Source organism: Podarcis pityusensis, assembly GCF_964106645.2.
Source record: "Podarcis pityusensis genome assembly, chromosome: 12".
NCBI lineage: Eukaryota > Metazoa > Chordata > Lepidosauria > Squamata > Lacertidae > Podarcis > Podarcis pityusensis.
Genome location: NC_138037.1, coordinates 50,039,789 through 50,062,328, shown reverse-complemented (window position 1 = coordinate 50,062,328; position 22,540 = coordinate 50,039,789). Strand labels below are relative to the sequence as shown.

General features: G+C 44.1%; 1 protein-coding gene and 1 long non-coding RNA gene across 3 annotated transcripts; both read right to left on the bottom strand.

The window, feature by feature from the left end:
* Positions 1-1,549: 1,549 nt before the first annotated feature.
* Positions 1,550-3,343, bottom strand: LOC308460068. Its single transcript, XR_013978447.1, has 2 exons — positions 3,230-3,343; positions 1,550-2,864 (listed from the first exon to the last, which is right to left on the bottom strand). It is a non-coding gene; the product is annotated as an uncharacterized lncRNA (long non-coding RNA).
* Positions 3,344-4,435: 1,092 nt separating this feature from the next.
* Positions 4,436-21,216, bottom strand: CRTAP (cartilage associated protein). 2 transcript variants are annotated; one of them, XR_013978377.1, is made up of 8 exons: positions 20,543-21,216; positions 18,748-18,897; positions 16,677-16,848; positions 14,459-14,587; positions 13,800-13,945; positions 12,480-12,563; positions 5,809-6,439; positions 4,436-5,680 (listed from the first exon to the last, which is right to left on the bottom strand). XR_013978377.1 is itself a non-coding variant. In XM_080975948.1 (7 exons), exons 1-7 carry the CDS (start codon positions 21,056-21,058, stop codon positions 6,383-6,385), a joined length of 1,254 nt encoding a protein of 417 aa, XP_080832074.1. In that variant the 5' UTR covers positions 21,059-21,216; the 3' UTR covers positions 4,436-6,382. The 2 variants fall into 2 exon arrangements, 1 of the variants encoding a protein (XP_080832074.1); XM_080975948.1 differs by having other exon boundaries at positions 4,436-6,439.
* Positions 21,217-22,540: the final 1,324 nt, after the last annotated feature.

Here is a 22,540-nt window from a genome sequence, read left to right as displayed (position 1 = left end):
AATGTTTTCTCTGGCACAATCTGCTTCTCCCTACAGTTTATGCATTGAGATATATATAGAGAGAAAGAGAGAGAGAGAGAGAGAGAGAGAGAGAGAGAGAGCAGCTTTCCTTGTAGCATACATTGAAACTTAAAATACATTTCCATCATACATTGCACTTCAGCTGTTTCGTCTCTTATTTTTATTCCTTTAAGTTGTAACTTACATAAAATGGTGGGGATGAATCCCTGCTGCATGAGGGGTGTGCTGAATTTTTCAACTTCCAAAAATGAGGGGTGCTAAAAAGTTTTAATGTGACTTGGGAAATTAGAATATATTTCGGTTAAATTAATATAATTTAGTCTGCTTGGTAAGTAAAACGTTTGCAAAATTGCGCAGAAATAATTTAAAATCATTGCCAAATACTTGTGGTTATATTACATTAAATATTAATATTTATTTTTTGTTATGATTTAGCATTACCCGGCAGTTTCAGAAGGTAAAATTTAAATTCTTTGGGTTTTTTTAAAGCGGTTTATGTACTTCTTCATCAAACGTAGACTGGCCAAGCTAAATGCTGTCCAATCACAAAATTAAGTGCTAAAACTCAGTCTAAGTTTTCTTTTAAATTGTTTAACCACATCAGTTAACAAACATGGATACATATGCTATAATGTTATTGTTTTAGTTAAATAACTTGTTTAAATTGTTATTAAGGAAATGATTATTTTTTCTCCTTCCAATAAAGTACAGCAGAAGAGTTGTCCAAATATATAATTTCCAAATAATTTCATAATTATCTGTCAGTGTATTTCTAATAGCATAACCAAATCAGTAATTTTTGATATAACTGTAAAAGCTACTCTGAAAATTTATTATTCCAAAAATGAAACTTTCATTTGGTTGTAAATATTAAGATTATACCAGCAAGAATGAGTCTTTCTGTAAAAAAAAAAAAGATTTAAATCAAGTCTTACTGACTAGTGATTTAAAACAATTTGATTTAAATTGATTTGATTTAAATCAAATCCACCCTGATGCAAATTCGTCTTGTGCATGTGGTTCCCCTCAGAACTGACAACTGGGAGAGGCCCTGTTCAGTTGGTAGTCTTTCCAAGCTCTGCTCTCTGAAATCCTTTAAATTAGAGATTCCAGGGGTTGAACCCATAACTTTCTGTATGCAGATCCTATGCTAACACCCTACTGTACGTGCAGCCTGTCTAAAAGGAGGACTTGCCTGCAGCCCTGGCTTCTTGGTTTGCGTTGTTAGATGGTCATTTTTCAACAGCTCATGGCCTCCATACACACTGCCCAGGCTTGCACCTCAGAGAGCTGATTTCAGTGCTTCTAATGCAGCAAAACAATGCAGGAGGAGCTGTGATAAGTTACCCGTTTCTGCAGCCACAGCTGGCGCTGTGATTCTCCAGCAGTTTGACTTCATACCCAGAGATGCTCTCCACCGTCTCTCAAGACAGACGGATGCCAATGACAGTCGCCCAGAATAAAAAATGATCAGATAAATCACACCTCGTCATCAACACTCATACATTGCAGAAAAATGGCTGTTAAATAATTCTTTAAGGCACTTTATTGTTTCAGGAAGTAGCACTTGGGTTGCCCGAATCAAAATCAGGCACAAAATACAGGACCAATCTCACAAGGACCAAAACCAAAATGAAATGAAACAACATTCCTACTTCAGGCAACTCACAGTCTCTAGATAGCAGATGAAATGGAAGAGCAGAATGAGAGAAAGCCAGTTAATAATAAGGGGGGGGGGGGAATCACAGGTGTAGTACCGTATCTTCTGAAAAGCCACACACCAAATATTTTGAAAGGTGAACCGAAATTAAGAAGAGTGTAAAAATATTTAGGAATCTCAGTGACTCTTCCCCTAGAGATCAAAGAGTCACAAGATCTTAAACACCCCCATTATTAAATTCATTTATATCATGCAGACCAAATGCTCTTCCCTTTCATCTTTCTGCAAGCTAGCAGTTAACAAACCAGTTTCCTCCCTGCAAATCTTTCATCTTTAACTGGCATATAATGAGCAGATATTCAACAGGTGAAGCTTGTCCCCCATCATTGTATTTACACATCAGGAATTTTTTTGGTTGAATTCTGCAGTAACCTCGGCCAGAATAACTGTTGGAAACTCTAGCGGGAGCCCTCAGCAGATTAAGCAATTTTGCTTTCTGATGTAATGTGTCGTTGAACAGTAACTAGAAATGATGTTTTACTGGAATGGGAGCTGAGCCCTTAATGCTACAGTGCCACACAGAGAAATGAGAATTACTTCTGCCTAGCTTAACATGTCTGATAGCCTGCATTCAAGGCTACAGTCAATATTAGTTCTACTTACAGCAGACCCACTGAAATCAATAGGTGTAAATGAATCTGTTAATTTCAATGGGTTCACGCTGTGTATTCCTTAGTTTCATTTCATCCTCAATCTCCAGCTCTAGTTGCACTCATCTTGTGGAGTAGTATTTCAGAACAGGTGCCAACAGTACTGATATTTCATCAGCAGGTAAAAACTTACATTCATTCAGGCCTTCCTGGGCCTTAGATATTGCTTTATTGCTCCTTAGATATGGCAGGCATTTTATACTCTAAATGCCTACGGAAATTTGTTTTAGTGGATTGTCTTACGTTGTTATGCCTTACATCACCTTGGTAACCTCTGTTTGGAATGATTTATTTTAACAAATAATTAAGAAACAGACTCTACCAAAAGCACAGTTGCTGTTTCCTGAACCAGAGAATTCCATAAAGCACAGCAAAGTGATAATTTCACCAGCTGCAATTAAAAATATGTTAAATTGTTGTACTCTAATGCAACTTGTTTGCTGGGTTTTTGGTTTCTTTTTCTTTTCCATTTCCTATTTAGCACATAAATTTGGGATAAAAAGGTAAAGGGACCCCTGACCATTAGGCCCAGTCGTGGCCGACTCTGGGGTTGCGGCGCTCATCTTGCTTTATTGGCTGAGGGAGCCAGCATACAGCTTCCGGGTCATATGGCCAGCATGACTAAGCCGCTTCTGGCGAACCAGAGCAGCGCACGGAAACGCCGTTTACCTTCCCGCCGGAGTGGTACCTATTTATCTGCTTGCACTTTGACGTGCTTTCGAACTGCTAGGTTGGCAGGAGCAGGGACTGAGCAACAGGAGCTCACCCCGTTGCGGGGATTCGAACCGCCGACCTTCTGATCGGCAAGTCCTAGGCTCTGTGGTTTAACCCACAGCACCACCTGCGTCCCTAAATTTAGGATAGCCAGATGCAATAGAGAACAAAGTTCCTATACCATTTATCTCAAAATTAGGAGAGGAAATTTATGCAGGTGATATTTGCATGATAAGCTACACCTCTTAATTTTTATTATTATTAAATTTGTTAGTCCTTTTATCTTGCCCAAGGCAACCCAAAGTGACTTACAGCCAATCCACCAATCAACTCCCCACACACATAGAGACATTAAAACCAAGGGGGGTGGGGAGGGAGAGAAATAGCATTAGAAACCTCCCACTTGCTTCCAAAAGGCCACAGATAGTTGAAGGCCAAAGGCCTGGTTATAAAGGAAAAGTCTTGCCTGGCAGCTAAATGATGGTGCCAAGTGAGCAGCCCTGGGGAAAGGATTCCACATATACCTGTTGAAATTCCTCTTCTACACAACTATTAAAGGTGCAGAATCCCAGTCCTCCTTTGTTTCTGACCGCCCTACAAGCATTTCAAATATCAAAGCACAGAAACAAAAATGTTGCTTAGGCATGAGAGGTTCTGATGAAAGTATTAATAGCTAAGCAGCTACCGTGGTACCTCTGGTTACAAACTTAATTCGTTAGAGAGGTCCGTTCTTTTTTTTTTTTTTTTTAAATGATATTTATTAAGGTTTCAAAAAAAAGATTACATAGATAAGAAGAAAAGAAAAAAAAGAAAAAGATAAAAAAAGAAAAAATACAAAATACAGAAAAAAGATAAAAAACACTTAAAAACAAATCAATCTTCCATGCCTTACATTTCATTTCCTTACTTCCCTGACCTCCTCACTCCTCCCTTTTTTGTGTTCCAGTTCAATTAGTTAATTCAGCAATTCCTTTCCCTCTTTGTTTTGGTCTTAATCCTTTAACTTAATATATTATAACTTTAGATTCTCACCTGTTAACAATCCATTTTTTACATACACCTTTATAACATTTCTGCTAAAACCACTTAACTTCATTCTAGAGAGGTCCTTTCTTAACCTGAAACCATTCTTAACCCTTTAGCTAATGGGGCCTCCCACTGCCACTGCAATTCCTGTTCTCATCCTGAGGTAAAGATCTTAACCCGAGGTACTACTTCCGGGTTAGCGGAGTCTGTAACCCGAAGTGTCTGTAACCCAAGGTACCACTGTATAATGGTTGTTCAACTGGCACTAGAAAAATGAGGGGACATTTGTTTGCTGGGGTTTTGGTTTCTTTTTCTTTTCCATTTCCATAAAAAGTTCTGTACCCAGGCTTCCACTAGGAGGGACTGTTAGGATTGCCAACCAGCCAGAAAAGAGGACTGGCCTGCTGCTGTGCCTTTTATAGCAGCTTGATCTGCAGAAATCAGTAGGTGATGTTTTCAGAGTTTGGAGATAAACGTTATCACCTAAAAACAGCTCTACATCAAGCTGGAGTTTAAGGCAGAGAAATAGGGGCCTGGGTGAATTTCCTATGTAGTTAAAGAAATAAAGTAAATCCACACACAATATTACAATAAATAAATGTTTGCACCATAATAATTATGAGCATAGGTCTGTAACATGTTCCACACTGAAGCATCACTAGGGAGGGGACTTAGATAAATGGCATTGTTTCTGTAGGGAAACCTGCTAGGATAATTACTCCTAAACCCGTTATTTGCTCTGGTGTACCCGAGTACTGAATTTGGTCCCATAGATGTAACTGATTTTCATTCCTTATTCAACAAGAATCACCATTCAAATAAATGGACAGGTATAATTAAGGCGAACCAGCCGTGCAAGTAAACAATTGTTTGCAGGACTTGATCCTAATGGAAGGCCCTCCTGCCACGATAGGTCCAAACAACTCTTACCCATAAGGACAGATGTGTTTCTGTGCATTTGATCCATGAAAGACAGCTTGGTTCTAACTATGTTAATCTCCAGCAGCTAAGAAGGGCCAGCGTGGGATTTGTTCGTTAGTTCCCAAGCGGGGAGGAGAATGAGTTTTGGTGCTGTATACATCCTGTGAGGGGTGTGTGAGAGAGATGTATACATATGGCAAGTATGTCTACGCATTCTGTCATTCTAGTCACACTCACTGCTCAGGATAAATAAGGTTAGCCACTCCTGGTTTAAACACAGTACGGTCACAATCTTGTTTTCTCCAGGGATCTTGCTATGTCAATTTAACTACTTCAAAGTACGTGCTTTCAGCTGAAGGGCGATTTGAGACTTCATAAACCATGGTTAATCTCAATCTCTAGCCGCGGTGCTCTCATGGTTTATCACAAACCATGGTTTATGAAGCTGGGAGTGTGTATCAGGTGATGTTCTTCTCCCTCCCTAGCTCCCCCCTCCTTTCGTTGCATGCTGACTTTAGAACAAAGACCTGAATCGTATTAAACCAGGATTCCATATTAAAGTGGTACCTCGGTTTACGAACTTAATCGGTTCCGGAGGTCCGCTCTTAAACCGAAACTGTTCTTAAACCTTAATGAGGCCTCCTGCTGCTGGTGCCCTTCCACCGTTCGGATTCCATTCTTAGACCAAGGTAAAGTTCTCAAACCAAGACACTATTTCCAGTTTTGCAGAGTTTATAAACCAAATCGTTCTTAAACCAGACTGTTCTTAAACCGAGGTACCACTGTACTTTCTAATTCAGGCTGAATGTTGATCAACAAACCAGGATAATAAGCCACCGTGTGATGGAAGCAGTGGAGGGATGATTGAGGAGTGCCTAGTTTATGGAAAGCCATGGTTTGACTGAGGTTATGAAGTGGCCCACTGTGTCAATTTGTCAGAATAAAAAAATAAAAATGCTATGTGTAAAACAACATAGCATCCTTTCAATGCTACTCCTTTCTCGTATTATTCGATTATATTCTATTAAAATAACGTTTGTGCTTCATCCAAGCTGCGATGAATTTGCTGAGCTAAGTGAACAGAGGGGATCTTTGTGATAGCTCAAAAATAGCAACAATATTTTTTTAAAAAATCATGTTAAAGATGAAGGGGATACAGGTGCACAACATGATGGAAAACTCACAGGAGGATGCAAGTGGCAGAAGAGCAAGTTTAGGAAATATCTGAGGTATTTTTAAACTCCTGAGTAAAGGTGACACATGGAGATATGAAGGAACAAGGGTGAGCAGTCACTTCTTAAATCTCTTTTGCCTTTTCAGTTGTTAAGAGTCACTGTGTTCCGCCATCCACGTCCAAGAGTTCATCAAGGAATTCTACTACTTCACCCTAGAAGAGATTACAACAGAGGACAGGTTAATTCTGTGCCATGCAAACCTATAGAGATAATTCCTTTTTTTACAAGTATCAGGTAGAGTTGAAAATGTAGCCAGCTAAGCCTAGTTCAACAGGATAGAAGTTTCTCCTAATGAATAGCTCACTTGCTTCTGATGATGGACCTGAGTGGATAATATTTTCCCAACCTTTAGGAATGAATGAATAAATAAATAAAATTAATAAAATAACTTTCAAGATGGTGTGACTGACAGCTGGTCTTTGCGATGGATATGCCCTTTTACAATAGCCTACTGCTGAAAACAGAATTGCAGCTAATTCCTGGAAGCCGCAGACACAAAACACAGGATTATCCCGGCTTCCCATTGGAATCACTGGAATGCCAAGAGAGAGCAAAAAGGGCAATATTTGCATCTGTATTATAGACAGATACATAGATATAAGTTTTCACATTTTGGTTTATTTTATACCTGCAATTGCTTTTAATTGTTGCATATCTGGAACTGTTTTAACACTTTTTTTTGTTTTATGGTTGTAGCTTTTTTTTGTTTAATAATAATAATAATAATAATAATAATAATAATAATTTATTATTTGTACCCCGCCCATCTGGCTGGGTTTCCCCAGCCACTCTGGGCGGCTTCCAACAAAGATGAAAAATACACTAAAATGTCACATATTAAAAACTTCTCTGAACAGGGCTGCCTTCAGATGTCTTCTGAATGTCTTCTGAATATTCATAATTGAATATGCTATAGTTGTAACCCACCCTGGTAAAGGGCAGCTAACAGTCTAATAAATAAAATGTTCATTCATTCATTCAATTTATAGGCCACTTCATATAAAAAGATCTCTAAGCAGTTTATAAAGTAAAAACCATACAATCACATGGCTGAATGAAATACGTATGATCAATATCACAATAAGATGGGTGGGATGACATGCTGCTATTTCTCCTTTCACCACAAGCTTGTTGGCCCTTCGGTAAAAGTGCGAAGTGGTTTCAACAGCTTCTGGAACGACAACTGTTTGCTTTGCGTTCAGCTAACTTGAAACCTTTTAAGAAGTTAGGTCAATAAATATTCTCATTGCCAAATATTATTTACCAAAACTAAGCCGTTTGCCGTAACGGAAGCGGCCTTCTAAACACTGCAGGCACGCGTAAATATTTGTGGAAGGAGAGATTACTGTGAAAATAATGAAGCTTTCTTCAAACTAGTGAAAATAAGCACTCACGTTCTCATTCTGCAAATTTGATTTGTTTTTCCTCCCAGCACGGAAGCATGTGCAAAGGTAAAAACAATCGCTTGTTTTTCTGCACGCCTTCAGGAATTCCACAGGAATTCCTCATAAGATGCTCTTCCAACTCTGTACAGTGGTGCCTCGCAAGACGAAATTAATCCGTTCCGCGAGTCTCTTCGTCTAGCGGTTTTTCGTCTTGCGAAGCAACCCTATTAGCGGCTTAGCGGATTAGCGCTATTAGCGGTTTAGCGGCTATTAATGGCTTAGCGGCTTAGCTGCTAAAAGGCTATTAGCGGCTTAGAAAAGGGGGGGGAAGCGAAAAAAAATCTCAAGACTCGCAAGACATTTTCGTCTTGCGAAGCAAGCCCATAGGGAAATTCGTCCTGCGAAGCGCATCGAAAAACGGAAAACCCTTTCGTCTAGCGGGTTTTCCGTCTTGCGAGGCATTCGTCTTGCGGGGCACCACTGTACCTGTAATGCTGTTTTTCCTGGTGCGACTGATCAGGAGAACCAGTGTTCCAGTCGAACCAATAACTGGGTCGCTACATTCTTAGCAATGTACCGTATTTTTCGCTCTATAGGACGCATTTCCCCCCTCCAAAAATGAAGAGGAAATGTGTGTGCGTCCTATGGAGCGAATGCAGGCTTTCGCTGAAGCCTGGAGAGCGAGAGGGGTCAGTGCGCACCGACTCCTCTCGCTCTCCAGGCTTCAGGAAGCTATCCATAAGCCTTCAGAGCGTGGCGGGAGTTCCCGCCGGGCTCCCAAGGCTTGCGGATAGCAGCCTGCAGCCCAAAACCCAGGGAGCGCTGCGCTGCGCACCCCGGGCTTCGGGCAGCTATCTGGCTGTCTTGGCTTCTTTGCTCTTTGGGGCTGCGGGGGGGAAATATTTTTTTTCCTTTATTTCCCCCCCAAAAAACTAGGTGCGCCCTATGGTCCGGTGCGCCCTATAGAGCGAAAAATACGGTAAGCACTAATGTAAAAAATCAGAGCAGAACAAACCATTCACCCTGGGATATCGCTTGTTGTGAGCCGGTCAAATCAGGATGATACAGATAGGAGGGTTTGCTGAGGACCTGAAATGCGGAGCAGCTTGATAGTGAGGATCCTGAGCAGGGGGACCTCTCTTGCTTCACCTGTCTCTGCAACGAGAGCCACAAGTCCCACCTCTCACTCCCTAGCTCTGCCACCTAACCTGGCATCATCAGACATTGGGAATACCTCTGCCTCTCCAGCCCTGCCAGCCTCTCTGGGGCAGAGACACCTCCCTTGTCAGCTAAACCCAAGAAGTGCCAAAGGAGAACAGAAGGCTCTGCCTGCTAGACGTAGTAAGACACTGCAGAAAGTTGAGGCTACCCCATTACTATATATAGAATAACAAGGGTGTGCGTCAGTCGGATCCATGTCTAAAGTCTCGGGAGTTTGATCACCTGCCTTTGCTGTAGTTGTACTTGGAAGGATTCTGTGTATTGCCTGCAGTGCATATGATTTGCATATCTTTCATAGCAATCTAAACATTAAAGCCTTTCGAAAGAATCCTCCTTTGTGTCTTTGTTCTCCAGCAAATGAGAGCACTGCTAGACAACCCTGTTTTTCCTCTTTTCCCTGTAACGTTTAAGTACAGTTACCTGTGTCATTTCCTCATATTTTCTTGACTGCAGCAGCTATTAATATACGGAAGCAGGGAAACGCATTACGGGACAATGTAAAAACATAGGCAATTCTGCCAAAACTTTACAGAGAGGAGGTCCTGAATTCAAGGGCAGGCCTGTGTCAAGCGTAAGGTCTAGTCCTGCCTTCAGAAATTAAAAGTTTTCCAACAAAAATACTGTACAGTGGTGCCCCGCAAGACGAATGCCTCGCAAGACGGAAAACCCGCTAGACGAAAGGGTTTTCCGTTTTTGAGTTGCTTCGCAGGACGAATTTCCCTATGGGCTTGCTTCGCAAGACGAAAATGTCTTGCGAGTCTAGAGATTTTTTTTCCGCTTTCCCCCCCCTTTATCTAATCTGCTAAGCCTTTAATAGCCTTTAATAGCCTTTTAGCAGCTAATCCCCTAAGCCTTTAAGCCTTTAATAGCCGCTAAACCGCTAATAGCGCTAATCCGTTAAGCCGCTAATAGGGTTGCTTCGCAAGACGAAAAAACCGCTAGACGAAGACTCTCGCGGAACGGATTAATTTCGTCTTGCGAGGCACCACTGTATTTAGTTGGGATCTGTTGCTTTGTAAAACAGTTTTTCTGCTCCACATATTTTCATAGATATACAGGGTGAGTACTTTAAAAGAGGCCCTGTGGATACAGAGTACAGTGGTACCTCAGGTTAAGTACTTAATTTGTTCCGGAGGTCCGTTCTTAACCTGAAACTGTTCTTAACCTGAAGCACCACTTTAGCTAATGGTGCCTCCTACTGCCGCCGCGCCGCCGGAGCACGGTTTCTGTTCTCATCCTGAAGCAAAGTTCTTAACCCAAGGTACTATTTCTGGGTTAGCAGAGTCTGTAACCTGAAGCGTATGTAACCTGAGGTACCACTGTACACATGTTCCACGGGGCCTCTTTTAAAAAACTCACCCTGTATATTCTGGACCACAGATAGTATCTAGATGAAAATGCTACTTTTGATTCATTGATATGGTAGTAGAATCAATCCTACTCCCTCATTAAAGGATGAGAATTTGCCATCATTTTCCCATTAGCACTTTCATGATGACGCAACACCACCCCTCTCTTGGGAATGCAGAATGGAAACCGAGTAAGTAATTTGCAACGAGCCAGCAAATACTATTGACTGCAGAAAAACAGCAAAGCCAAATTTGCTTGGTGCCGATTGGCCAGCCATTTATATCAATGACAAAGTCGTTTCACCCCACTCAGAGTAGCCTCAATGCTACACTGTGCAGGTAACAGTGCAGAAACACAAAGGGAAGAACACACGCTACAAACCAAAAGCACACTGGTCAGTTAACCTTCGGCATGGGATGGTGGACAGCACACTCGAAGTGTGCCATTACAGGAACAGAAAGTACCCTGGAGCAAAAAATACTAGGCCTGTTTCCAATGTAGATGGCTGATGGGGGGACAACGACGACACAGTAGTCCAGGATGATGTGCAGGTCCCTATTCACAGAGAGTGGCTGCACATCACTGATGTGTGTGGTGATGGTGAGGAGTGTCTGCTGATAGTAATTCTCTTGCTGGTGGTAGTTGGTGTATGGCCCTGAATTGACAAATTCTGGGAGCAGAAATGGGCCAGCCATCTACGCCCCCCCCAGCACCACTGCATCTTCTACCTGGGCAGCAGGGCTTCAACTGCAGTAGCGGCTATGCCACTCCAAGCTGGCCCTGGGGTGGGTTAGAATTGTTCAAACACAACCAGGTGAGTGGTATTTATGAGCCTAGATCATGGGTAGGCAAACTGAGGCCCGGGGGCCAGATCTGGCCCAATTGCCTTTTAAATCCGGCCTGCGGATGATCCGGGAATCAGCATGTTTTCACATGAGTAGAATGTATCCTTTTATTTAAAATGCATCTCTGGGTTATTTATGGGGCATAGGAGTATATTCATTATTAATTTTTCAAAATATAGTCCGGCCCCCCACAAGATTTGAGGGACAGTGGACCGGCCCCCTGCTGGAAAAGTTTGCTGTCCCCTGGCCTAGACTGTGCCTCAGTTCCTCTTCTCACAGGCATTGCTACCAAGCTGGTGAAAAACCCCACACTCCGTTGTCAACCTGAGTGCATGTGGAAATTGCTTTTCTTACACCAAACCTGAAACTCTGATTGCTTCCACCTACTCCCCAAAATGCCAAAAATACTATGCAAATCAGGACGAATGCGCAATTTTAGCTAAATGACAACTGCGCTAGCTTTTTAGTGAAGCGAGTGCTACTGAAACAAAGATGAAAGTCCGTGTCTCACAGGGATCCCTTATAGGAATGCTGAGAACCAGTTAGGGTAGGGCCCCCTGGCACGCCATGACATGCTGCAAACATGGCCCTATAGACCGAAACTGTCCTTGCTGATTCATCTCATCGGCAGAGCCACTGAGGAGGCTAATGGAGAGGGAGAATTAGATGACAGGGAGTCTGGTTCCATTGCCACGGCAACAGAGACATTTCCTCCTCTGCTAGGATGCCTGGATAACTCAGGTGGGGAGGGGAGTCTGCCAAGCCTATAACCAGTTGTTCATAAGCCAGCCAGGCACAGGGGAATTTTTCCTTATTTGGAGATATGACAAAAGCGTCACACGCTTAATTTCTGCATGTCAGGCTGCTTTTGTCAGGTCCCAGGTCGCAAGGTGGTTAGACTGGTCTCAACTAGGGCCAGGGCCTTTTCAGTACTGGCCCCGACTTGGTGGAACACTCTGTCACAAGAGACAAGGGCCCTGCGGGACTTGACATCTTTCCACAGGGACTGCAAGACAGAGCTGTTCCGCCTGGCCTTTGGTTTGGACTCAGTCTGACCCTTATGTTTCCCTCCCCTTATGGTCTTGATCTATGGGCTACTTTTAAAATGAGACTGCATTTTAAATTGCATTTTAACCTGTATTTTAAATTGGTTTGTTTTCCTCCCCTATTATGTTTTTACTGTAATTTTACTGGTGTTAGCCGCCCTGAGCCGGGCTCTGGCCGGGGAGGGTGGGGTATAAATAAAAATTGTTGTTGTTGTTGTTGTTATTTGAAAGCAAAACAAACTAAAAAAAAAGACAACCCTACTATCACATTACAACTGGCCTGAAATATCCTTAAGGCGCCATTAACTTTTACTTAAGAAAATGGTATTGCGCTACTCGACTTACTTCATCATCATCCATCACGTGCTCTTTAGCAAATTCATACATTTCCCTCTGAAGTGTTGTTATGTTGTAATACCGAACAGCTTCCTAGAAAAAGAAGGGCGAAATTCCATGTCACATTAACAGCAGAACAGTGCCTAAAAGCTCCTTTTTAGCACAGCCTCATGCATTGCATGGAAGAAACGTTTCTTACACAGTCATAGAACCGTAAGAGTTGGAAAGGACCACGAGGGTCATCTAGTCCAACCCCCTGCAATGTAGGAATCTTTTTGCCCGACGTGGGGCTTGAACCCACGACTTTGGGAATAAGAATTTCATGCTCTACCAACTGAGCTATCTTTTCCCAGCACATATAGTACCCTCGATGACTATCCCAGAGAAGGCTCTACAATTTTGGGGCTAGCCTGGTTTCCCCTCTCCCCGAAGAAGCCTTTACAGTGGACGCTCGGGCTGCGAACGTGATCCGTGCGGGAGGCATGTTCACAACCCGCAGCGTTCGCAACCCGCAGCGCTGCATTAGCACACGTGTGGGTCGCGATTTAGTGCTTCTGCACATGTGTGAGCGTCGAAACCCAGAAGTAACCCGTTCCGGTACAGTGGTACCTCGGGTTAAGAACTTAATTTGTTCCGGAGGTCCGTTCTTAACCTGAAACTGTTCTTAACCTGAGGTACCACTTTAGCTAATGGAGCCTCCCACTGCTGCCGCGCCACCGCTGCGTGATTTCTGTTCTCATCCTGAAGCAAAGTTCTTAACCCAAGGTACTATTTCTGGGTTAGCGGAGTCTGTAACCTGAAGCGTCTGTAACTTGAAGTGTTTGTAACCCAAGGTACCACTGTACTTCTGGGTTCGGCGCGGTGCACAACCCGAAAACGCGCAACCAGAAGTGTCTGTAACCTGAGGTATGACTGTACCTCTTTTCAGCAAGACAGCGTTTTGCTGGTCTTTTCTACAGGAAAAGCCAGCAGGGAGCTTGGTGGCTTGGATACTCCAAGGCACCTCAATTTCAAGCAGTCAAGGAAGCTCCTCACCAGCCCCTTCTCTAAGAAAGCTGGCAGGGAGCATGTTGGGCACCCTTGCCTCTTGAGCAGCTACAGAAGCAATTTGATCAACCATGAAGCTGGAAGGCATTTTCACGCAACTATTGGGACAGACCCCACCCACCCGCACAGCTTCAAAGTCGGAAGGAAGGTCGGTTGCTCCTCCTAAAGGCAATGGCACAGCTCCCATGGCAAGCGTAAAGACTGAACATGTTGAAGCATATCTATCGAAAAGGCTGCAAGGCTGAATGCAGCGACTGCGACCGGTTCAACAATTCAACTTACAGGTCTAGGCTGGAAGTCTTCATCTGTGAGTCCCCATTTGTCTTTATGGTACTGATAATAGACTAGATTCTGTTTCATCACTCCGTCCGTCTGGTCAAAGAGCAGGTAGCTAACAACGCACGAGGCGGCATTTCTCAGATCGTTCACTGAATGAAGATTAAACAAAAGAGTCAGCTTCTCAGGAGACCGTTAGGAAACAGCTGTTGCTTCTTGCAATCTGAGCATGCAATATTTCTTAATTCATAAAATCTATACGCTTGGCGAGCCTCAAAATCAGAATGCAAGGATTTGTCTTCCTTTCCCTTCTTTCTTGAGTATGCAGATAGAGATAGTGGTAAACTATTTTCCCAGAAAGCGTTAATTCCCATTCTTTGTGTATTATGTGTGCCAGAAATGGGAAAAAAGAGCCTTTCTGCTTCCAGTTTTGCAAATCTAAAAATAATTAGCAAAGCCAGGACTTGGTGAGGACTTTCAAGGTCCTGTGCAGATGCTGGACACCTATTTTAAATATATTATAATGATGCTAAGAAGCAGCTTTGCTAGCACAGCTTTTCTTCTCCAGTGAAGAGAAACGTTTTAAATAAGTGAAATGGGCATATATGTTTTTTAAAAGATAGAACCAAGCCCAATTTCAGGAGAGCGCAAAACCTCTTACTTACGTTTATAATAGGCAAACTGCAAGTAATGATACATAGTTGCTACAAATTTCTCCACAACATAGCCTCCTACGACTGGCGTCAGATCAATTTCGCACTTCAGTTTGCACTCCAGAACTTCAATGTAGTGATCTGAAGAAGAATGCACAGACGTTCTGAGCATTACACAGTTGTTTCTTTAATTCAGTTTAGCAGCCGGCAGTCCTGCTGTAGAAATCTGTGCGCTGAATTTCAAAAGTGTTCTGCTACTTTAGCTCCAAGATCAATGCATACATTTTTCAGCATGCAGGAAGAAACCCCTAACAGAGAACTATTTTATAATAAAAAGTTGAATACTGTTCCCAGTAAAAAATTCACTTGATTGTAGTGCCACCTACAGCAATTGCTAATTTATTGCTAAATCCTGATATTAACATCTTGGCGTTCTATGGCTTTGTTTACCTATTGGGGTGGGAGGATAAAATAGGCTATCATTCTGTTTAGCCACAGAGAGTATTCTAAGAAGCAGCTAGGTAAAGGTAAAGGGACCCCTGACCATTAGGTCCAGTTGTGGCCAACTCTGGGGTTGCAGCGTTCATCTCGCTTTATTGGCCGAGGCATACAGCTTCCAGGTCATGTGGCCAGCATGACTAAGCCGCTTCTGGCGTACCAGAGCAGCGCACGGAAATGCCGTTTACCTTCCCGCCAGAGTGGTACCTATTTATCTACTTGCATTTTGACGTGCTTTCGAACTGCTAGGTTGGCAGGAGCTGGGACTGAGCAACGGGAGCTCACCCCATAGCGGGAATTCAAACCCCAACCTTCTGATCGGCAAGTCCTAGGGTCTGTGGTTTAACCCACAGCGCCACTCGCATCCCTAAAAAGCAGCTACATGTTATCTTAAGTGTCAATGCAGGGTTGCTGCTTCTGTTTTTTAAAAAAGGAAAGTCATCTCCAGGCAAAGTAGGCAGGGGCCGCTTAAGCCTTTCTCGGTCCACTGATTGACCATCTGTATGAACCCTCATATGGCTCTTCTTCACAAAGGTTAGGCTATGTATTGAACTGTAAGGGAAAAGCCATGGGGGTACTTTAAAGAGTAGAAAATTTGGGGGGAAGGATTAAACCCATCATCACTTTCTCATTCAATCTTCCATCCTCTCTGCAGCTGCCTTTCTTTAAAAACAAAACAAAACTTATCTGCATTTGCACATACCACAACAGGGCTGGGAAACTTTGGGCTCCACAGTCTAGATCAGCCTCAGGTGCCAAATCTGACTGGTGGATGTATCCCTCTTCCATTTAAACATGGGACTGAGAAGGCAGGCAGTGGCAGGGTGGAGCAATATTTAAAGGATGGGGTAGGTGGCTTCAAAGAGCACCTTGCAGCTTTAAGACAGTACCCATGCTCCCAAGGGGAACCTGGAGACTGTCTTAGAGTGCTTTGCAAAATCACCTTTTGAAGCAGCCTCCCTACCCCTCCTTTAAGCTATCTGGCAGACAGCAGTGAGGGTGGGAGTCTCCCCCACCACTCTGATGTTTAAGGTAGAATGGGTGGCTGTTTCAAATAGCACTTTTGCTGCACTTCTCCTTTAAGTGGGCAAGGGGCAGCAGTAATGTGGCAGTTTCAATTATATTGATCAGAAAACAATGAAAGGTTTGCTACTAATTTCAGTCAAGGACTGATTTCCCAGATTAATTTCCTGGGTGAAAAAACTTACTAAATTCAGATTTACAGACATTAAACCACTTGCTGTGTGGTCAGCTGCTAGTCTTGCATGACATCACAAAATTTGTTTATCTACAGAATCGTCAGGATGAAGCAAATAAGACACAGGGCAACAAGATATGGATGTGTTAGGGGAACACCTATCAAAGAAAACAAAACATGATGATGCATTGAATATTTATTATGATGTATTATGCAGAAAGGTGATTTAATATAACTCTGAAACACACATTCTATCCATTTTCCCATAGTTTATTATTTCCCATAGTTACCCATCTATATGATCATCTGGAAAACGAGCATGTAGATTTGACACCACCTGCTATGTTATGAATTCTCTCTCTCTCGCTCCCTCCTTCCACAGCAATCTCCTACTGTTTAAACACACACCTCTGACAGCTAGCATTATCAGAAAGGACATCCACAAACAGCACACGTCAAGCAAAATTATTTTAGGAGACCAAGGTATCCTTCAAGAACCCCTTCCCAAATGCTGGCACCCAGCTCAACACCTACCTGCTATGGACAGATAGAACTCTTTAAAATCTGTGATCTCCCGGGAGCCTTCACAGGCAGCTATGCAATCATCATAGGCTTTGTAGAAATCAGGAATTGCCAGCTCCATGTCTGTGATGCAAGTCCTCCAATTTTCTCCATTGTAGGCCTTTACTGCCCTGATAAAGAGATTCTGAGGAGACGGGGGGGGGGGGGAATGTAAGGAAGTAGCATAGGTTTGATTTGACTTGATTCAAGGCTGCATTGCTGTGTCAAAATGGACAGCAGTCCTGGATGGTTAAATCCAGTTGAAGGCAACTATAGGGTTGTGGTGCTCATTTCGCTTTCAGGCTGAGGGAGCCAGCATTTGTTCACAGACAACTTTCCGGGTCATGTGGCCAGCATGACTAAACTGCTTCTGGCACAACGGGACACTGTGGTGAATGCCAGAGCGCATGGAAACGCCGTTTACCTTCCCGCCACAGCGGTACCTATTTATCTACTTGCACTGGTGTGCTTTCGAACTGCTAGGTTGGCAGGAGCTGGGACAGAGCTTGCCGATTTGAACCGCTAACCTTCCAATCAGCAAACCCAAGAGGCTCTGTGGTTTAGACCACAGCACCACCTCTTCCTCGTTTCATTGCCACCACCCAGTCAGAGTCCTTTTTTAGCTGCATCCTCGAAGATACATTCTCCAATTCAATGTGACCCAGTTCACACATAATGCTAAGCCAACCATGGATTAGCGTGAACAAGCAAAGCTGCAGGTTCCCAGAGAGAAGACTGGGGCTACAGCACTCCTCTTCTGAGCCCGGTGCTGAAACACTCTGTGGGGCTAAGCTATGGTTTGGCTTGATGTTATGTCTGAACCCAGACTCATGGTTTGCCTCACTCCAGACAAACGGCGAGCTGTAGCCACAGTTTCTTCTTGGTTTACCATTCACGCTTTGTCTGGGGGAAACAAACCATGAGTTTGGAGCAATGCTAAGCCAAACCATGGTTTAGCCCTGAATGGCGTGTCAGCAGCAGGACAGAGCACACCGGCTGTGTGAGGTGGTGCAGAGCAAAGGGAGGAAAGACTTCCTTCTACTCTATTTATTCTCCTCTTCTCTGTGAGTGGCAGCAGGATCTTAGGACTGGCGTGAGTTGTGAAGGGATGAGGCAATATGGGCAAACTGTGTGGGGGTGGGGATTGGCAATGGGGTGGCAGCAGTGGATAGGTAAGATGTGGGGTTTGAAGGAGCTGTAAGGGGATTGGGGGGTGAGGCGTAGAGGATTGTTGAGCAAAGCAAGTAGGGGTGACAGCCCCTAGTCTATATAATAACCCAAACTCTCATTTTCTTCAATCTCCCTATTCACTCTGCCACAACTTTTTTTCAGCTGTCACTTTCCAACAGACTCTCTTGCAACTCCTCCCAAGATTTTAAAAGCGCTTTCGATACTTCAGTTCAAAACTATTACTTTTGCCAAACAGGTACATGATTCTAAGTTATTTTCCCACGAATACAATACTCCCACAAATAAAATGTTAAATATTTGAGCTTCCTCGGTCTGCTCATATGTAGTCATGCACAATAAATGCAAAGAGTTCCATGAGCAAATATAGTATCTAAAGCATTTGTCTTTGTGAGATAGCTCAAAAAGTGGCACATTTGTAAACAGGCTGTCTATACTTTATTAAGGAAGGGTGCAATCCAATCTGAAAGTCGTACTGTTCGGTGGGATAGGAGCAATGCCTACGTTCTCTTGCATTAGCACAGCACTGCAACAGCGGATAAGAAGTGATGTTCTACTAAGAAATTGGGCAGAGAAAGGAATATTGTGCAGAAGGAGCAGAGGAATGGCTAATATGATTGGGACCCTATAAACAATGACAGAATCTAGCCCGCTCCTTACATTGGTACAGTGCTGAGGACCGAATTCTTTAAGATTTATTTCCAGGTAAGCATAGTTAAGACTGAGCTGTAAGAGGCACAGCAATAGAACGGAAAACTATAGGTAAAGTAAAATTAGGAGAACAAACAGACCTCAGCTTCTGGGTTGTTGCTTTTTACAGAGCTCTTCAGGAACATAAATAGGAGGGGGAACATACCTCATATGATTTCATTTCCAAATCTTTAATATGGTCCTCAGCATCAGGCATGCTTTTGTAGTATGCCATATTCCTTTTCATCATCTCATCTTCAGGATGTTTCAGGAGAAATGTGTGTGCTGCTGCAATGGCTTTTGGGAAGTTGTTTGCCTAGCCAAAAAGGAACAAGAAAGAGAGACTTCTGAAACCATCACTTACATTTTATAAACTTTTCTCCTAGAGCTTTGATTTCATGGCGTTGTTCTCAAGAAGACTGATGTCACGAGCCTAGGGGCCAACTCCTAAGGGTCAATGACCTTTCAGTTTTCAATAAATTAAAAGGTGCCATGGGCTTTGAAGACACTTGAACTCAGGATGAAAGGGAGCAACGTGCCTAGAGGGAAGGCACACTTGGGTGATCAACTCCCACCCGGAAACCTATGTCCCTACTGTGGGAGGACGTGTGGATCCAGAATTGGCCTCCACAGTCACTTATGGACCCACTGATAAAACCTTGTTTATGGAAGACAATCTTACTCGGCTACGAATGATTGCCAAAGAGAAGAAGTAATTTAAAACTAATAAAAATTATTATCGACATATCTATGATGTCTTGATGATGCTTCTGGAAGTGTATTATAGGAAACTTTATGGGAAATTTTGGGAAGCTTTAAAATACTGATAATACTGATGTAACCATTGTTCGGAGCTTCATCTTTGTGGCAGTGGGAAGTCTTGTTGCAACAATAAAGATCAGGCCTACTGGCCACTGTTTTGCTTCTATCTCCTGGCTGAAGTCTCTCCCTCCAACCTGAACCTATGGGATCCAATTGCGGGGTGCTCAAAAATCGGATTTTTAAAAATTTAAATCGGATTTTAAAAAATTTAAATCAGATTTTTAAATTAAAATGCTTTTGGAGGAAAAACCTTTCTAAATATAGTTTTCTATTTAAGTTACATGATAGTCCAAAGGCTATTCATCAGGAAATAAGGATTTGTTTTATGTTTTTCATGTGTGCTAAAACTCAGTCTAAGGTGTTTTTTTTTAAAAAAAACCGTTTGACCACATGAGTTAACAAACATGGATACATATGCTATAATGTTATTGTTTTAGTTAAATAAATCATTTAAATCATTATTAAGGAAGTGATTATTTTTCACTTTCCGATAAAGTGCAGCAGAAAAGTTGCCCAAATATAAACTGTTAACTTATGAAACCTCACTATAATTTCATAATTACTTGTCTATGTATTTCTAACTAGTACAGTGGTACCTCGGGTTAACTACTTAATTCGTTCCGGAGGTCCGTTCTTAACCTGAAACTGTTCTTAACCTGAAGCACCACTTTAGCTAATGGGGCCTCCCGCTGCCGCCGCTGTGCGATTTCTGTTCTCATCCTGAAACAAAGTTCTTAACCCGAGGTACTATTTCTGGGTTAGCAGAGTCTGTAACCTGAAGCATCTGTAACCTGAAGCGTATGTAACCCAAGGTACCACTGTATAACCAAATCAGTAATTTTTGATGTGACTGTAGAAACGACTCTGAAAATTTTGTTGTTGCTTAGTCGTTTAGTCGACTCTTCGGGACCCCATGGAGCAGGAAAATTTATCCTCCCAAAAACGAAAACCTTCCTCTGGTTGTTGCAAATATTAAGATTATACCAGCAGGAATGTGCCTTTCTGTTAAATCCAAGTCTTACCGACTAGTGATTTCAATCGTGATTTAAAATCGTGCTTTGAATGGGTTTGATTTCAATCGAATCCACCCTGGTTCCCACCGCCCGGGCCCCTCGCTCCGAGAAGCGGGGAGGCGCTACCTTGAAGTAGGCGAACTGCAGGAACTTGTAGGGCTCCCGCTGCTGGAACTCGGCCAGCACCTCCCGGCTGGGCTGCGACTGGCGGAAGGCCGGCAGGCCCTGCTTGCAGCGCTTGAGGCACTGCGCGCGGCGCAGCAGGTCGCCGAAGAAGCGCAGCTCCGCGAAGCCCTCGAAGCGCCCGGGCTCGCCGCCGCCGGCCTCATAGTCCCGGGCTCGGGCCGAGCTGCAGTTGACGTGGCAGAAGGCCTCGCTGTCCCTCAGCAAGCGGTGCAGCCTCAGGCTGACCTCGAGGTAGCTGACGCTCTCGGGCCACTTCTCGGCGCCGTACTGGTCCAGGCCGTAGCGGTAGGCGGACTCCAAGGGCATCAGCTCGTCGCGGGGGAAGCTGCGGAAGCTGTAGCGCTCGAATTGCGCCCGGCAGCCCGGAGCGCGCAAGCAAAGGAGCAGCAGCAGCAGCGGCGCCGCCGCCAGAAGCAGAAGCGGCGGCGGGCGCCGCGCGCAAACGAGGCGCCGCATCTCCCTCCTTGAAGGCGCCGGACACCACGTCGCAAAAAGAAGGGGGGAAATGGGCGAAGAGGAGGAGGAGGAGATGGCGACGCTTCTCTCCCACCGATTCGGAGGGACCGGGCGGGGAGAGAGAGGTCTCCTCCTCCTGCCCGGCTGAGGGGCGGCGACGAGGGGCGAAGGGAAGCCGCTTCCTCAGGGAAGGGCAATATATATGTATATTTATTTATTTGGTTTTTCACATTAAAGTTTCACAATCACATATCCAACTAACATACAGCATTAAAAACAAGATTCCAAAGAATCTCCTGGACTTCCCTACTCCCCTTCGTGGGTCTCTTGCACATCATTTCCTCCTGCGTCTTTTATAACACTCCGGATCTTTTACATCTCCGTTATATCCAATATTCACCATTAAACGACAAGGGTTATTCCAATCCTATTAATGGTTTTTGCTGTTTATGATTGTGTTTAAGATAAATGATAAATTCTCCCCCGTTCCTTATTATAGCTGTCAACATTTTCCTTTTTTTTAAGGGAAATTCCCTTATTCCAAATTGGATTCCTTGCAAGAAAAGGGAAAAGTTGACAGCTATGTTCCTTATTAAATTTTTGGTCTTCCTGATTTCTGATTCTTCCAGGTCATTTTTGCCACTTTGGCATAATCCATCAAGTTAATCTGCCATTCTTCTCCGGTTAGGACTTTATCTTCTTTCCATCTCTGGGAAGTGCTGTTAAAGCATAGCCACTTTGGGCTGAACCGACGTTCCAACTCACTTGACATTTTGACTGCGGACATTAATAATGCTTAGGTTTCAGTGTAGTAATGTTTAGCTGTCTAAGAGGCATGTAGCCTGGGAGAGCACCTCTGTGGATTTCTGCAGAAGGCCCTGTGAAGTGTTCATCCTGGTGTGCAGAGGGTATGTTTGGTAATCAAGCAGTGGCGTAGCGTGGGGGGTGCAGGGGGGGCCGGCCGCACCGGGCACAACATCGGGGGGGGGGCGCGCTCGCTGCCTCCGGAGTCGCCGAAGAGCCTCGGGCGCAGGCTGTAGCAGAGCCCCATGTCTCGCGTAACCGACGAGCTGGCAGCGGCTCTCAGCGCTCGCCGCGGTCCCCGCGTGTCAGGGCCGCGGAGGGCACGCCAGGCAGCCCCTCCTCACAGCCCCGCTGCCGCCGCCGCTGCTGCAGCTGCTGGGCCATGTTGCATTTTCCTCGCCTCTCTGCCCTCCTCCTCCGGGCAAGCAGCGTCGTTTGGGCGGCAGCGCCAGCGGCAACTCGCCTCAGATCACCTGACACGGACCCGCCGCCGTGGCTACCTTACCGTAAATACCCCAGCCCAGGCAGCAGCAAGAAGAAGCTGGCAGTGGCGGCAGGTTAGGGGTTAGGGGGCGCAAATTACTTGCCTTGCCCCGGGTGCTGACAACCCACGCTACGCCGCTGTAATCAAGGATTGTTCAGTTACTTCCCAATTTGGAAGCCTTTGAATCAAATCAA

What these genes read in the sequence shown, in the direction of transcription:
- CRTAP (XM_080975948.1), bottom strand. Translation starts at nt 21,058, where the DNA reads ATGCGGCGCCTCGTTTGCGCGCGGCGCCCGCCGCCGCTTCTGCTTCTG. An exon ending in TGGAAATGAAATCATATGAG is followed by an intron (nt 16,849 to 18,747) that starts GTATGTTCCCCC and finishes CCGTCTCCTCAG; the next exon opens with AATCTCTTTATCAGGGCAGT. An exon ending in GCAGTTTGCCTATTATAAAC is followed by an intron (nt 13,946 to 14,458) that starts GTAAGTAAGAGG and finishes ATCTTCATTCAG; the next exon opens with TGAACGATCTGAGAAATGCC.